Source organism: Vanessa tameamea, chromosome 8 (genome assembly GCF_037043105.1).
Source record: "Vanessa tameamea isolate UH-Manoa-2023 chromosome 8, ilVanTame1 primary haplotype, whole genome shotgun sequence".
Classification (NCBI taxonomy): Eukaryota; Metazoa; Arthropoda; class Insecta; order Lepidoptera; family Nymphalidae; genus Vanessa; species Vanessa tameamea.
The window spans coordinates 527636-545532 of record NC_087316.1 but is presented as its reverse complement, the minus strand read 5'-3'; the positions used below and the strand labels follow the sequence as shown (position 1 = coordinate 545532).

Genomic DNA, 17897 nt, shown 5'->3' with positions numbered 1-17897 from the left:
TCTAGCAATGGGTATTTGGTTTTGATAGTAATGAGGACATATTTTGTTTAGGTTATGCAAATAACTCGGCGAAACAATGGAATGGAATCGGCCAGCTGTAATCGCTAAGTTGCGATATTAGTGTTGCATGTCTTATTAGCAAATCGTTATCAGAAAAACTTTGAATTTGAATATTGTGATCAGTCTGTTTTCCGGATGGTGTTAAAGATGCGGTGTATCGAGTAGTATAGTTTTAGGCAGTTTGGCGTTGTTTATTATGACGATGCCAGACCGATTTTGACCGTGGCGGCAATTCTCAAGTGGCAGTAGCCAACTGTGCAGGATATACTATAGTGTATAAGTACGCACTAAACACGCACTCTCCATTTGCCTCCTCTCATAATCCTAAGAGTAAAGAGACGACAATATATACATAAAGCTTAACGTGCTCTCCGAGATTCGGGACTATGAACACTGCAAACTTCCAAAACCCGGGCTATTACTGAGACTTTCTTGAAAGAAAAAAACAAATACCGATGCGAGTGTATTTGTCTTTGAGCGTATTTGAGTGTATTTGAGCTCACCTGGTTTTCAACAATAAATAAACCCAATACAGAATCGCCTACAGAATTAAGTCCTATCAACATTTTGTAAATCATTTATAAATAGACATAGTTTGCATGAGCTTTCTTCAGACAGATTTACCTACTACAACTTCCGTTAAAAATACTTTAGATCAAATAAACAAACTTTACTTGCCTTTGGCACATACAGCACAAGTCTACTTTAAACGAGATTAAAATTCTCTTTGATATCAATTGGTTGCTTTTTAATCTTCTATTTACGTAAGAAAGAAAGTATTACAAAGAAGTTTGATTAAAAAGTAGGCCTTTTACCTTCTTGTTTACAGTACAATAGATACATTTAAACGGTTGAAGTCTCTTCAATTATAAATTGAATAATTGTTCAATATGTTAAATATCTGATTTAGTTCCAGATTGTAATCTAGACACGCGGTAGCGTGTCAGCCAAGTTCAAGTAACAGAACTGGCGAGCAGCACCGTGTGTAATATTACACGAACCATTTGGAGCCACTTTTGACCTCCTCATAACTCAAAAACGATTTGACATAAACGTGTCAAATTCGCGAGATACATATGTGTTCCAAATTTCATAAACGTATCTGAAACGGTTATTTAGATATTAACGTCTAAAAATCGTCATTTTTATCACTGACTGACCTATAGATCAAAAATAGACAGACCTTATGCTACAATATATTATCCTAAGTTATAAGAAGAAATTATATTTTATGTAGTTATAAATAAATTTCAGAAAGGACCATTCAATTTGGCTCCCATTTAGATCTCACTTCTTTTGTCGTTGAAGTCAAAAACCAAGTTATATATCATAATATTGGACTTGGCTCTCATTTTTACATTTATGTTTTTGATGGGATTCGTTTTACCTATTAAACTAAATTCTTTATAATTAGCTTCGGTAAAGTGAATTTAATAAACATCATTGTACCTTATTTAAATATTTTAAAATGTTTCATCGTAAATAGATTTGAAGCCAATTATAAAATGACAACAGCCTTAATAAGAGGAGAAATCTAGGTATTCTAGTTGTTACAAGCAAGTAGATCAATGGTCACGTCTTGTCTACGAGCAAACATGATCACAACCACAGAATCCTCGATTTCATTTTATTTGATCCATTAAAGAGTGATCGAGTAACTTATTTAACATTTTTGCAAAAAAATATTTAAACTTATTTTTATTCGTTAAGCAAAAGTTTTCCGTAATCGTAGTTTTAGTTACATAAAGGACCGCTTGTTTATTTTATATTATTTTGAATCTTAATCGAAATCGCTATGTTAACGCTAACAATTTTTGTATGCCATTTATTTATCAAAAAAATCCCTAAGAAACACTGCATAAACGTCGATTGTCGAGCAAGGTAAATAACATTACAAAAGCTGTTGGCTGAACTTGGTTATCTTAGCCCAGGACTGTGGAGATTATCGCAGACAAGAGGAGGCTGATGATCAACAGTGGGTAGACTCTAATTGCGGATGAGGATAATGACGCTAATAGTATTGACTTTGAATAAACTTAAATTCGTTGTATAAACATTGAATCTATTTAAAGCATATAACCACAACGAAGCAAATATTGTTTATCATAACTACATATATGGTTCAGAGAGCGCTGTAAGAAATCCAATACGTATCACGGAGTCGCACGGTTTGGTGTGCGGAATGAACGGATTGCCTTTCCTGCCGTGACTCGCTTCACCGCCTCCACGTTATAATGAGTATGAAGTTTTATCACAATTTTTATAACAATAGCCGTTGCTTTTATTGATTAATTGAGGTCTAGTTATCAAAAGGACACCGACCTTTAACCAATTTAGCAAATCATATCTTTAATGTCACATCAGACTCGGAACGAAGACGTGAAAAAATGACAAATGGATGTTCTTAGATCATTTCCTCGGAGGTATTTCGCCATTATTACATCTTTACTTGAGCTCGAACACGCGATGTTGGAATTTTCTGAGTACGCTGTGATTTTAAAGTAATGATAGTTTATCATGGTATATGCGAGAAGTAATTTAACAACGTCAAATGGACGTTTCAGGTCGCATAATGCTGGTAACCGTATTGTAATATCATTTTAAATTGTAATGTTCGAAAATCGTTTTATAAAAATTATAGACCTGTATTACCTGAAAATTTTATGTTCACTTAAATCAACGTTTGAAGTTTTAGTGAAATTTGTTATGTAATAGTCTCTATATACTTCGTAATTAACTGGTGTCTATTTGAGCTGGTTTATAAAGCGTTCTGATTAATTTGACCCCGCCTGAGTAGGGGAAACTGAGACTACATGAAACATACACATATAATACATTTGTATTTGTATTCGTCTATAATACCAATCAAGTATGTTTCAATTTAATGATACTTTAACAAGTTCTTTTGATTCTTCGAGCGTTACTACCAGTACCGGTTCGGAATGCTCATTATCCTACTAAAAAGAAAAGATAAGAAACTTAATATTATCCACTTACTCTTTAAAACTTAGTTTTTTTTTTATATTACCAACTAATATTTCACATTCAAAAAATCTATGGGCTACAACGTTACACGATAATCTTACATAGATTTTGTGCTTAAACCCGGCCGAGCAGTTCGGATGTTCGTGTGCTTCATTTGTGTTTATAATTCGTCTTGAATTCAGAAGTGAAGGAAAAACTCCTAAAATGTGCATGACACGATAAAATGCAGCCATGTGGCATCTGTCCAAAGTGGGTTACTTATGTATCAACACGATCCAGAAATTTATGTATTTCTGTCAATTATATATTCTGATATTAAATTTATACTAATGAGTCACGTGTTTTTTCAATGCAGAATGACTTGATCAAACCGATTTACTTTATATGTGCGATTCATAATGCATTTTTTTTTGTTTTTCGTTGTCCATAACGGCCGGTACTAATACAATATTCATTAGAGCAAAGATTTTGCCGCACCAGTTCGCCCACACGAGTATTCACGTCAGTTTTGGCATTTAAAATGAATCGTTGTTTCGCGTGAACGGTACACATATGTACAGCTAGCAAAACAGTTATATTAATAGTTCGCGGCTGTGTCTGATAACACGCGAATCAGTGGATGCGATACGCGTGATTGTCAATGACACAATGAAACGTTTTTTGTTAAATCACAACCGACATGAAAGCCGATTGCTTGATCTCGTTAACTTTATTGAACTTGACAATGAAATCAGTAATGAACGTGCGATGTGAAATATTCAGATCATCCCACACTGTAACGATTTAATTATAACAATAATCATAATTTATAGCGTTATTATAAAACGTTCATAAAGTCATTTTAAGTGCATTTTTCTCAATTGATTCTTTAATTCGAACTGATACAACCCCTTGAATAAAGTAACCTATTTTCTATGATGACTTCGGTTTTATACTTTTTTTAAGTAATTTTATGTACAAACATGACCCTTTATCCTTTATCTAGTTTTATTATAGTGTTTAGGTAATGAAGAGCCATTTTCTCCTTGATTTACAGAAAGAGTCTCGCACCGATGTACAATTTCATCTGGCGGCGCTGCGGGGCGACTGCGAGAGACTTAAACAGTTGTTGGATACTGGGAAAGTGCACATCGACTCCAGAGATCGGGTACGTAATTGCAATGACATAGACATATTACGGACGAATTAATTTGATACTTAAAATTTTGACAAAATTCATAAATAACTTGTGTGTAGAGAAAATAATAACAAGTTGTAGTAACCTGATAAGAAATGGATGAAGTATAACAGATCATATTCATTGTTAAAGATTAATTATCAGTAGAAACGGAAAGCGTTATCTTAAATACTATTTTTGATTTAATTTATACTACGAACAAGTGTGCTATGTATGTTAGTATAAACTCATTACTCCTTTACTACTCTCCTCTCATTACTATTTGTACTCATTTTACAGATTAAATACTATATAGAGTTAGATTCTCGAGTTAAATTGATTAAAGACCTACTTTTACAGTAAAATAAGTCGGACAGGAAGAATAGACAAAAAACTTTTTGGACGCCATTTTTTCTTTATGGTCGCGTGAAGGGCAAAGATAGGAGATAACAAAATTGAAATCCGAAAAGAACTCGTAGGAATAAAAATAAAAACGTCAATTTTCAAAACGAAAACGAATACCACGTAAAACTGGAAGACGAATTGAACTATTAGGAAAGCAATCAAATTATAATCAAGTTAAAAATAAAACATATCAACAGAACCAAATCAATACATCCAAATAGTAATTGTCGATATATTTATGCCACTAAAAGAAATAACAAAGAATTGATTTCAAGTTGAATTCTCATTGAAGCTATCTAAAAAAAAAATGAACGTATCCCACAGTTTTTCTAGACATTTATTTAAGCACAACTTACCAATAGAAATCATAGAACTTAAACGATTTTTTATTGGAAGCGTAAATAATTTTCACAACTACGTTAAACTTTAATAGTTTCTAACATTATTCTTGTGATATTTTAAAATACAATAATTTACCTCCAAGTGGGTCAGGTCCGGTAAATGTAAAACGTGTGTGGAATTGTAATATTTTGTATTCAACTGAGACAAGAACAGATCTATCTCCATAAGTTTACTTAAACTTATGAGTTTACGCATAAATTTATTGGTACAGCGGTTCCAATTGTAGGTATAAATTTACATCATTCATTCCATGTACCAAAGTCGTGATAAAATTTTATTTATTCATAGAATATTGACCAACGTTACGAAACCGTAACTTAATAAATCTAGTCATAACTTAAAGTTCTCATCTAATTATAGCATTACTATAGTATTTCAACATGCGCCATAAACGCTGAAGAGCTTTCCAGTTTTTAGGTTAATGAGGTGTTTGTAGCAGGATATGATGGACGATGATTTATAACGGAATGCACTTCCTTGAAATTTCTTAAAACATAGATACATGTGAAGAATCCATAAACACGTGATAAACATAAAAAGAAATGATAGCATATCTCATGAACAGAAACAGTATTAAGAATCAAATTTGAATGTTCACGATTTATTTTTTCTGTCTCTCAGTGAATTTTCTGTTTCTTGAATTCTTTAAAGCTATAACTGCCGTTCAGCAACTTTGTACTAAAATAAGACTGGCCCACATTCAGTTAATTCCTATTCTTTTTGCGCTCACTCCTGGAGCTCTTCCGAAAGTTACAAGTGATTGGCGACAGCGTTTATCATTGCATTATATTTGGATTGACTCTGATTCATTATTTTCATTTAGGAATTTTACAATCAAGCGTCATATAATTTATTATTGTGATCGATAAACTTCCACTAACTATTTATATTATTTTTTTAAATTCATCTTACAATTGGTACCCTTTCTTTAATCTTGCTCCAGTTTACTCCACACACCAACCTCCCGAGGTCGTAATCATTATTACCGGCTATGATTTATCGATCTCGTACCGTTCCCCGCTACGTAATCGTTTACATAACTAAAGGTTTTATTCACTTGAGGATATTTTTTCTTTAGCTTAAAACATTTGCGTGACGAAATAAAAGACAGTTTTAAATATATTAGGTTTGTAGCGATTTCTTAGTCTAGGATTATTACAGCCTTAAGTAGCTATAATTTAAGGGTATACTTTTTCATTATCTGTTTGTTCCTTCGGTACAATATTTCCATTAACTTTTTAACCATCATGCTCGGACGGTCAAAGCTATTGCGTTGAGAATTCTAATAAGGCAAGATGGGAACTAACATAATTTACATGCGAATGCAGTTACTTTAAAACATCAACCTTCGCGGTCGCTGGAGCGACACATAATGCAATTTTATATTAATTAGATATTTACGTTTGAACAACATTTCTTTTCTAATTTAAATTACTAATGCGATGTACCTGTGGCAATATGCCTTGCCTTGATTTCAAGGTAAGTTTAGTTCATCATATAAATTGTATTGACGTAATGAATATATGTACTTTAGAATGGTTTCATTTTATTTTCAAATTCTATCAAATACTTTGATTGCTTTTTCGGAAAGTCAACCACAACAAATGACATATTTACATTGTTGACCACTAATTCAGTACCTAAATATTTTGCCATCAACGCTTATTGACAAAACCATAGCTCAGTATTAATAGACACAGCTCATGACTGAAAACATAATTATTTAATTACGTGGAATACGTTGGTGAAACATTATTAAGCGCTGTCCCTCGTGGTATCATTAAATAGTTTCACGTTATCCAAAAAAGATACGATTGCCAGTGCCGGTTAGAACACGGGAATCTTTACCATGATTGACTGACGTTTCATGTGAAGTAAAACTTCGACAAAACAGAGCATGAGTGGAATGAAATCCAAAATTTCCCTCGAGGGAACATCTACAGTCGGTTGCTTCCCTTTAAAACCAAAAATATATATGTTTTAAAGCAATGTGTACCTACAATATGTTACAGGATGGCACCACACCGCTGATTCTGTCAGCAGCGATGGGGCACACGGAGTGCGTGAGGGAACTGTTGGCTCAGGGCGCCGATCCCGCGTGCAGTAGAACGGTAAGTTTATAGACTTAATTATTGTTTTAGGTACAAATTTTTGTAAGAGTCAGTATAAGTTCAGTAAGTCGAATACGTCAATCACAATATAATTATATTAATATTATGCACTTGATATCATTTTAATCTTGAAATAAACTTCGAAACCAGTTGTGTGTTTACGTGTTGTGGCTGGTGTTCCTTTACACGGACTTTTTTAATATAGCGACATCCGCAACCCGCTGCTGCTCTTTACGTGTATGCGTTTCTATATAATTCAGTATACCTACACTTTATGCTTCATATGATTTGACAACTTGCAGTTAAAATAAATCAAGACATGTTTAAAACAAATGTCATTATGATCGAATTTCGCCCACTTAGCTATTTCAAGAACTGCGCAGGATATTTTATAGTGTAGATGTATGCGCAACACAGATGCACTCTATTCCTCCGTTTTCTTAGTCCTAGACGGGAAAAGATTAGGCATGAAATATTAAGAGCTCATTCTCGGATGTTGGTTTATGAGTCTTTAATCATGTAGCGACCTTCTGGAAACTTTTCAGCTCGAGAGCGCTCGTTTGTAAGAGGTCTTTTCATCAGAGCAGCGCTGTTTGATATGAATGAGCTTCTTTCATACGCCGTTCAAGACAAAATGTGGCTTAAGTTTTCTTTGAAAAAAAATATATATTCGAGCCATTTTGGCCTTTCTTTGTAACTGCGCTTAAATTTCAAAATTAGGTCAGGTTTCAATTTCACAATTTATCACGAATACGTTTATACGTACAGTTGATAAAAAAATGGGATTTGTTTATGAATGTTTTCAAACATGTAGTAAGTAGTAAGGAAAATAATTTTAAACTTAAAACTTTCTAAACAAAAATTTAATTAGAACTGGCCATAAATAGAATGTTATATTACCGAAAAGAAACAAAAATTAAACCCATTCGTTACTCCTTTAGAAATAATGATGCAATAAAACTGTTCGTACGAGTAGAAAAGTACTTTAAGTAGGCACTATCGATATGACAAGTTACAGGAATGTATTGAATGTAAACCTACCAGCGGTTCAGAAAGGGAACTTGCAGAGTTTCGTGTCGGTTCCTCTCGGCAGCATGTATGTATATTCTGAACCGATGGTTCCTAATTGATTAAATTTTTGTTTTTGATTTTGAATCATTTATCATTCATCTGAAATCTCACTATGTCTGGATGCCTCTGTTCGTTCGTTTTATGAAAAATCTGAATATCTGTCTTAATGGTCGAAGGAAATGTAGTACACCTTTTAGAACAATAAGCATTATCATAAAAAAAATAAGTTTTGCTACAAAAGTCCGAGCGAACGGTTTGACAGATATTCGCCTCCAGCTCAAGACGTATTGTGGGTACAAGTCTATTTTTCTAAGTAATTCACTAAATTACTATAGCAATGTACTCAATTAACCAAATTAGTGAAGTATTATCGTAATGATGGCAGACAGGAACGACCGCGCTGTTCTTCGCAGCACAAGGCGGTTTCCTCGACATAGCGTGCTTGTTACTGGACGCAGGCGCGGCCATCGACGCGCCTAGTACGGTAAGAACATACGATTATTTATTACATGGCAAATAATAAGCAAACATATAGTTAATTTAAAACAGCATAAGGAATTCAGTGAAGATTCCTTCGTGCAGCTTGTCCTTGTAGCTCGATTTTCGGTACCTACCGCGTACGTAATGCATAGGCAATATTATGATTATGGATTAAACATTGTTTTACGGAATATGGCAAGAGAGCCATATTGCGCATCAATATAATAAACGGGGAATAAACTTCCTGAGCAATTGACCAGAGAAAAAAGTTTTGCCATTACAGACATGTAATTACTGCAGTCCTTATGTTACTCGCCCTATCGGTAGCATTAGAGCCGATGTGATATATTTATTGATTGTATTGATATCTTTTTCCTATTTCCTTTCCTTTTGACATTGTACGATTTCTCAATATTAAAATACATTTTATTGCTGTTCAGAGAATTGAAAACAATCGATGATAAAGATGTTGAACGGCATCAGTCGGCCTCATGTGAGAGCGTCGCGGAACCCCCGGGTACAGGTTTCTGATTGGGGATTTGGGGATTGGGGAAACTTTGACAGAGGATTTTGTAAATAAAATAAAAACTTAACCTACTCTAAAGGTGCCAGTGATTTCATACGCAAATAATTTATATAAAAGTATATTATGTAACGAGCGATCAAAAGCTTTGCTCAAATCTGAGATGTAATAACGTCATCTTGTTTGCCATGAACGACACACGCTAGCATGTCTGTAAAAAAAACAATGTGTTTAGAATTTAATAAATATTGAAGCACGAGTGAATGTAGCGACAAATTTAAGTCTGTCTTTTGCAAAATTACCACTGTATATATAGGATAAAAAATTGTCTTCTGTTGTCTTCGTCGACTTTATTTTGTCTATTTTTATAATTTTAAGGAAATAAAGCTAATTAAAATATTGACTCGGTATTGTCTTCCATCTTAAAATAAGTTTTACGAAACATTCCAGGACGGCGGCACTCCGTTGTTTGTGGCGTGTCAATGCGGTCATCTGTCAGTCGTCGAGGAGCTCATACGACGGGGAGCCGACGTCAACTCTTGTATGAAGGTAATCAATCATTCAGAACTCCTCGATCGCACGACTCAACCTAAGATTTTATCCGTAAAACATTCTAATCGAGATTTCGATAAATTCGAGCGCGACGTCATTTTAAAAAGTAACGTAACGGACGCCGCGAGGTGTTCGTCGATCACGCGACCGATCATCGAATTCCGCCCAACTCCGCAGGACGGCGCCAGTCCGCTGTTCATCGCGGCGCAGAACGGGCACGAGGACGCGTGTCTGGCGCTGCTGGCGGGCGGCGCGCGCGTGGACGCGACTCGCAGCGACCGCGCGTCGCCGCTGTGGATCGCGGCGCAGTGCGGGCACCAGCGGGTGGCGCGCGCGCTGCTCGCGCACGGCGCGCACGTCGACCGCCTGCGACAGGTGCGCGCCGCCGCCGCCCCGCCCCGCCCCGCCCCGCCCCGCACGCCCCGCTCACGGTGCGTCATGTTGCAGGACGGCGCCACTCCGCTGTTCAAGGCGGCGCACAAGGGGCACGCCGCGGTCGTGGCGGAGCTGCTGCGACACGACCCGGAGCTCGGCCTGCTACCGGTGAGTCGACGGTGTACGATTTTGTGTAATCATGAGTGACGCCTGGGCCCAGAGTTATCGGTCGATATTTTAATCGACCGATGCCCGATGTTCCTCGCTGCGACTGTTCACTCGGTACTGAAGTAGTTCTGAAACGACCGGACCGACCCCGTGCCCCCAGAACGGGCAGTCGGCGCTGCACGGCGCGGCCATGTTCGGGCAGCTGGCGTGCGTGCGGCAGCTGGCGCGGCGCGCGAGCCGTGACGTCACGGCGCCCACGCGCCTGCGCAACGCGAGCGGCCTCACGCCGCTGCAGGCGGCGGCCGCGGCCGGCAAGCGCGACGTCGTCGCCTACCTGCGCTCGCTCGAGCACACGTGATGCTCGCGCCCCTCGCGCGCCCCCCCCGCCCCCTCGCCCGGCGGGGAAATTTAATTTCTTAACGATATAACATTGGAGTACGTATAGACGGACGTCCGCGACGCATTTACTGCGGAGGCGTCACGTAGAGGCTCACAGGACCGAGACAAATATAGCCGCCGCAGCGGTTTTCTTGAACGTCTAAGTATGTCATTGCAGTAAATGCGTCTCTTTTGATTTCGTAATTTGTTCGTTTTTTTCTGACGTATCAATTTATTTATCTCGTTCGTCGTTTTTTTAGTTTTCTGCGATGTATGATACTATTGTGCGTTGTATTTATGTGTAACATCTTGCTTTCGGTGGTACTAATTTCGTCACAAGGCACGGAATCCTGTAACGAGGAGTAGAAAGCAGACGACTTTAATATACTACTCCTTGAACACATAGATGGCGTTGGTGTCTCCGTTCTGTTCTAAGAATAATTAAAATCATTATTCGAAGTTATAATATTACAAATTGCGAATATAATACATATTTTAATAATCAGAGTTATTTTCTCGATGCCCGAAATACTGGTTTATCTAAATTTCGGGATTAATTTGCCCTAATGCGCAAATAAAACATTTTTTATTCTGATCATCAATCAAGTGTGTACAATCTAGTCATCAAAATCAAAATAAACTTTATTCAAGTAGGTTTCTACGAGCACTTTTGAATCGTCAGTTAACAAACTATATTAAGTGAAACTACCACCGGTTCGGAATGTAGATTCTACCGAGAAGAATCTTGTATTGAATAATAAGCCTCCTTTACCAATGTATATTTTACAAATTATTTGAATTTATGAATCGGCAAAGTGAAAAATATCTGCGGAATTTTATTATAGGAACGGTTACATTTCGTCGGAATCTTGGCGTTATAAGCATATATTTACGTCTCGTGCACGTACAATATCACTGATTCTATCAAAGTGATCAGTGTTACTGTGAACACATAATATTGTTGTAATAGTCAAATGCCTGTGTGCAAATTGAAACAAATCAAATGTGAACACCCTATGAATGAGGTTTACGAACGCGAACCCCGTGGTAGTCGTGGACTAACTTTCACAAATTCGAAATCAGTTCACCGACAGTTCTTATGTTTTACCAACAACTTAACTCGTAACGATGTTGAATGTTACACATATTTAACTACTAAACTAATTGTATTTTACATTTCAGGATAACGGACACCAATTATTATCTTTTTTATTGAAAGAGTTTTCTTAAATATCAAACATGACTTTGTATATTAAAAACCAATATATTAATTGTCCAAAATGATATTTTCATAAACATGTAGTTCCTGTCAGCATCAGGTTCCTAGTGTAAATTATATTTAGTCTCATATATCGTCTGTATCTCATATTAACTCCACTATTTTAAAATGCATGTTAAGTTTTGTCTCGAATCGAGTATCACACATGAGCTGCCATTTTGATTAGCTAAAATTACATATATGTAATTATTTATATAAAATCTCACATAAATATAACGATGTAAATCTTTATACTTATGACTCGAGTCTGTATGGCAGAGTCTGCAACTCCCCAATGCTTTTTTTTTTGTTCCTGGAATACTTTGAAGAAATCAGAATATATTGTTTACTCACAATCTCGCTTTGAAAATCATGAGATAAAACTTGATTGTTCTTATCTGTTTTTTGATGAATTAGTTAATATTTGTTGTAGTATTTAAGTTAAATATCTTATTTTTTTTCAGTTGTTTTGACTACTAAGAAATATAACTCAAACGTTATGTTCGTACATTAAGTATCGTCTTTATGCCGTACATATACCTCATAGATATATGTATGTCTGAAATATTGTATGCGCGTATGTGCAGGACACACATCTGATTTGTAATAAAAGAACTAAGATTTATAATAGAATAAATTATTTCACAATAAATTTTACACTTTACATAAATCACATTTGTGGTCATTTTACATAGTGAATAATAAAGAACAGTTGTGGTGCTTTTTGTTTAAGCTCTGAGTTTAACTTAATCCTATGAGTAAGTATACTAAGTTACTAGTCAATTAGGGGATCATCTCATTACTCTTAAACATGAGAAATTAAGTTAAAATTAACTTGTTATTTGTAAATGGAATCTCTATATAAGTACACTTTTAATTATACTTTAACAAATTTGCACAGCATATCTTAAGATTGTTGATTTATACAAAACCAGCTTGTCTCAAGCATACAACACAATGCAATAAAAAGTATATTTTTGAATAATATTCAACATCATCTAGTATCTAGGATCACAAGATTGTATAACTATATTATATAGATTTTAAGATTGTAACCGACACAGCGGTACAGGCAGGTATTTATTATGGACGTTGTTGAATTTTTATTTATGTTACTTGAATATAGTTATTTTAAACTAATTTGTTGTTTCATTATCAATGAATATAAATTATAAGAATGCATCTAAAGCTTTATACCAAATTTTATGTATTTTAATATGACTTATACTTTTAATATGATAAGACAAATATTTGAAAATATCTTCATGTCAATATAGACATGTGTTCAGCGGCTTCAGCCAGATGTTGTGCTGAAGGTCTAGCTGAGGGTATTGTCTCAGTGCAGCAGTAGAACAGTGTCAAAGCACTAGAGTATAGGTCTGGCAATATGTTAGCAGGAACATCTGGACGAGTGCCTGTAATAAAAGTTTTCATGGAGTTCCTCTACAAGCTTAATAAGCAATAACTTTAATTGTTTAAATATGTACAAGTATTGGTGTTAGGTAAGGGTCAGTATTATAAGTTTCATATAACTTATGAACATTTCACAAATATCCTAGAGTTAAAATAATAAATTTATGATCAAAATACAGCATGATCTAAAATTGTGTAGTAAAATTCTTTGATCTTACCATATTTCTCATTAAAGTAATCTTCCTCCATGCTATCGTCTACAACACTGGTCACACTCTCATCCAGTGTGTCATCAGCTCGTGAGTGTGGAGGCATGAGGGCCATCATCTCCCACAGTGTGAGACCGAGAGGCCAGATATCTGTTTTGTTTGTTATTGTTCCCCCATGAATAACTTCTGGTGCACTCCAGGCTTCAGTACCTACATATCAAGAAATTGATATTAATATTGATTATGAATGTAAATGCGAATGTAAACCTCAGTAATAATTGAAAAAATATCAAGATCGGTAAGTATATGCTAGATTTAACACTGTTTTTATATCAGTATTATAATCAGCCTCCACATGATTTATGGCTTATATATAACTTTGTATTAATTTTAGACATTGATAGAAAGATGTTTTATTAAATGGGTTTAGTTTAATTATACTTTATATTGCGATATTACCAAAATATAAAGCTTGTCCTGCGTTTTCCTTATCAAATACTCCATTCTCATCAAGAGGCAAAGTAACACCAAAGTCACATAGCTTGCATATGACAAAGTCGCCATTTACTAGAATGTTATAAGATTTCATGTCTCCGTGAAGAATCTGCATCTTTGTGTGTAAATAGTCCAGTGCTTTGCCAATATCTATTGCAACCTGCATATGTTAAATAAAGATGATATTTTGATTAATTACTATTAAGATTAACTCCAATAGTATATATATCAATAAATTGTAAAGTAACATCTATAAAAGCATATAACGAAAATTACCTTTAATATCTGCTTTGAAGAAAACGGCTCACAGTCATCCTCAATCTTTTTTTCGATCATGTCACCAAGGGACAGGTCACAAGCCTCCATACCCAAATACAGTATCTTGGACTTGCTGAAGGCTCTGAACCCCACGATGTTTGGATGAGACATGCGTTGCAAAAGCTCCGCCTCGACTTTTAAACGATCGGTGTAAACACGATTGGGTTTCACGCGCTTGTTTAACATTTTTAATGCCCAAGGTGAACGAATTTGTCCCGCTCTAGGCGATCTCACCAACTGCATCACTGATACACCTAATCATAAAACATTATGTGATATACACCAAATATCGTTAGTTATCTCGTTAAGTAAACATAAATTACTTATAAGAATAATATATAACACTTATAATAATAGAAAATACCTGTGCCATATCCGAGTCTATTCAAAAATGGGGAAGGTGGAATCGTTATTGTTTCACCTGCATCTAAAGGCTTCTTTGGTTTAATTGGTGTTCGAAATTCAGACATCTTTGATTTATAAATTTAATAAAATAACTTTTAAATGTGTTATGATACGTTGTTATCCTTAAATTTTAAACACTTGTCATTACAACGGACTCGAATAGCGGACACACAACTCAATTTGACATTGACATTTGATTTCAGTGATGCGTTTTAAAAACACCTTAGAAAATTTGAAATAAAATAATATTGCATACTTTTTTTTTAATAATGTTGTATTACAATAATATTTAATTTAAACGTTAAGTAGTGATTACAAAAAGAAATAAACATTTATTCTTTCTTTTGTAATTGTTATATTGAAACTTATGTTAAAAAAAAATTTCGGAATGAAATATGTAACTAAAAAGCATTAACAAAGCAACATTCAATTCATAACGAATGTAGACAATTCTTAAATAAAAGAAACATATTTGTTATTATTTTCGTTCTTTATGCAATACTTTATTATAATTTTCAATAGTTCGAAATTAATCTTGACTTTGTAAGCTTGGACGGCGAGGCCGTGGCCCACGTGGTCCATGCCTTAAGCCACTTTTTAGCATAAACAATAATGCCAAGATATTTTCTGAATTTTAATGAACATTTTTACATAAAATAACATAATCAGCCTGTAAATTTCCCACTGCTGGGCTAAGGTCTCCTCTCCCGTTGAGGAGAAGGTATGGAGCATATTCCACCACGCTGTTCCAATGCGGGTTGGTGGAATACACATGTGGCAGAATTTCGTTGAAATTACACACAAGCAGGTTTCCTCACGATGTTTTCCTTCACCGCCGAGCACGAGATGAATTATAAACACAAATTAAGCACATGAAAATTCAGTGGTGCCTACCTGGGTTTGAACCCGAAATCATCGGTTAAGATGCACGCGTTCATTTTTTTTTCCTTCCATTTTTATTTCCTTGGATATCCTTTCGATTGGTGGGCAAAATTTTGTCCCTTTTTATTTTTGAAAATATTGGTATTCTTTTGCTGATGATATATCTTTAATATAATCTATCTCATGTTTGTTGCTAATAAGTTAAAACAAAATAATGTTTTTAATAAATTAGAAAGAGAATAGGTCCAAGATTTGATCCTTGCGGAATTCTTATATCAATTAGAATTTAAACAAAATATAGGTTTTGTATGTTTTTTCTCTGGCGGTCATTATCGGCGAACACCTGTCGCTGCCGATATATGCCATATTCGGAAGCAAAAGATGCTGGAAGTTGACGATCCGCGAAAATGTAATATCGCAAAAGGAGGCCGCAGAACGGGTGTGTGAAACGAGTGCCTCCGATGATTCGCTCCAACGAAGAAGACCGAGGAGAAGACGACCTTTTTCCTGTGTTCTCTGTCACTTCAGGAACCCCACTAGATTAGAAGCCTGCTTAGGTGAGCCCACCGCTGGGGCGTCACAGCTGTAAGCGCAAGCGATCCCAATGTCCCTTACAAAGAGACGAAGAGAGTACTACTGGTTTTCAGTGAGCATTCCGACACGCCGGTGAATCCCACATGCGTCTCTCCAACGATTAAAAAAATATCGGTAATAGTAGTGAGCATTTTTTAACGTGGTTTTGTCATAAAAAATATTAAATATATTAACCCTATCTATGGAATACACATACATAAGCAGTTTACTTAAATAAACATCTTAAAACTGCTCTTGTTTAGTATAAAAACAATCTACATTATATTATCTAAGAATCTTTTAAGCAATGGCTTAGTAACATACATTCTAAACTTTATTGTCGAAACTGAAAAGTCAGCATAGTCATTCTACGTGTCTGATCACGTTAGTTTGACACGTACTGACTGCAGGAGTTTACCGAAAAGCCTAATCAACAAATAATAAAAATGTATCGTATAATAAATATTTAATAAGTCTAAGGTCTGTTTATCACTAATTTTTCGACTGAAATAGGATATTATAGAGCAAGGCAGCGGTGCACCAGGTTCCGCGAGGCGGGGCAACATATTAAAAGATAAAAAAAAAACGTTCATCTATAATGCTTTATTTATTTTATTAATTTTATCGACAAATTATAAAATGTATATATTTTTATGAATAGTAAAAATAATAAAATGATAAATTTATTATTTTACATGTAACGGTACACCGGGGCTTCTATCCGTCTAGCTATACCTCTGCTAGTGCCACACGTGTTTATTTGATGTAAATAAAGGCGTCCTCTACTCTCTCCTAGGCCACAAATAATTTTTCTTGCATGTTTTCTCTTATCGTTCGTAGAAGTAGTATTACCAGCCAGTGAATTACCTTTTAGGCAAAGACACTCTCTATGATTGATTTGGATCCTTTCCCACTACTATACTTCACTGATCGCGAGTTTTATAAATTTTTAAAACCCAAAGTAAAAATTTTTAAAACAAAAAGAAATTTATAAAACTCGCGATATAATATATATATACGATATGGCCGCAGTTAGAACACGTGAATCTTAACCGATGCTTGCGAGTTCAAAGCCAGACAAGCTCTACATAATTTTCATATGCTTAAAATTTATCTGGTGGTAAATTGATTGTTTCGGATCGATATCTACGAAACGTATACTTATCAAACCGCATTGCAGCAGCGTGGTGGAAGCCGAGAAATATTTACAGACTTTTTTATTTTACTAAATATTTTTTATAGAAACGAGATACCAAGTCGTCGCACTTATTTGGCAAACAACTTACCTGATTTCCATATCATTCGCTGAATGTACTCTGTAATGCTGTTACAGAAATTATATAGTTCTCTGTATTATGTATGTATATATACAATGGCGGTACATTTGTTTTATAAGTGTTGCTTAACTATTAGTTCACTATATACGTAATTATAATACAGACTTATTCGGCCTTCTGGAGTACTTTCATATTTTACAGATACCTTAATAACTAATCAAAAACAGTGAAATTATATTGTCTAATTTTATCACTTTGTAATGATGTCTGATGGTGAAATTCAGCAGCCGGGATTAATCCAAATAATTCCTCGGCCAAATGGAAGGAGCTGGCACTGGGAGCACGCGCTCAGAGGTGAGAGCAGTGTTCCATGTGAGGCCGAATTTGCGCCTTGTATAGTC

The 17897-nt window shown here is 35.3% G+C and overlaps 2 protein-coding genes across 2 annotated transcripts in view; one reads left to right on the top strand and one right to left on the bottom strand.

Annotated features, from left to right (window-relative positions):
• The window catches only part of LOC113396288 (ankyrin repeat domain-containing protein 29), a 30024-nt gene extending 19350 nt beyond the window's left edge, over positions 1-10674 (top strand). Inside the window, exons 2-8 of the mRNA XM_026634173.2 lie at positions 4082-4192; positions 7021-7119; positions 8576-8674; positions 9644-9742; positions 9923-10120; positions 10193-10288; positions 10449-10674. Coding sequence (XP_026489958.1) covers positions 4082-4192; positions 7021-7119; positions 8576-8674; positions 9644-9742; positions 9923-10120; positions 10193-10288; positions 10449-10646 — 900 coding nt within the window. The 3' untranslated portion in view covers positions 10647-10674. The remainder of the gene's footprint in view (positions 1-4081; positions 4193-7020; positions 7120-8575; positions 8675-9643; positions 9743-9922; positions 10121-10192; positions 10289-10448) is intronic.
• Positions 10675-12866: 2192 nt separating this feature from the next.
• Positions 12867-14947, bottom strand: LOC113396287 (lymphokine-activated killer T-cell-originated protein kinase). Its single transcript, XM_026634172.2, has 5 exons — positions 14724-14947; positions 14318-14613; positions 14006-14201; positions 13556-13756; positions 12867-13339 (listed from the first exon to the last, which is right to left on the bottom strand). Exons 1-5 carry the CDS (start codon positions 14827-14829, stop codon positions 13188-13190), a joined length of 951 nt encoding a protein of 316 aa, XP_026489957.1. The 5' UTR covers positions 14830-14947; the 3' UTR covers positions 12867-13187.
• Positions 14948-17897: the final 2950 nt, after the last annotated feature.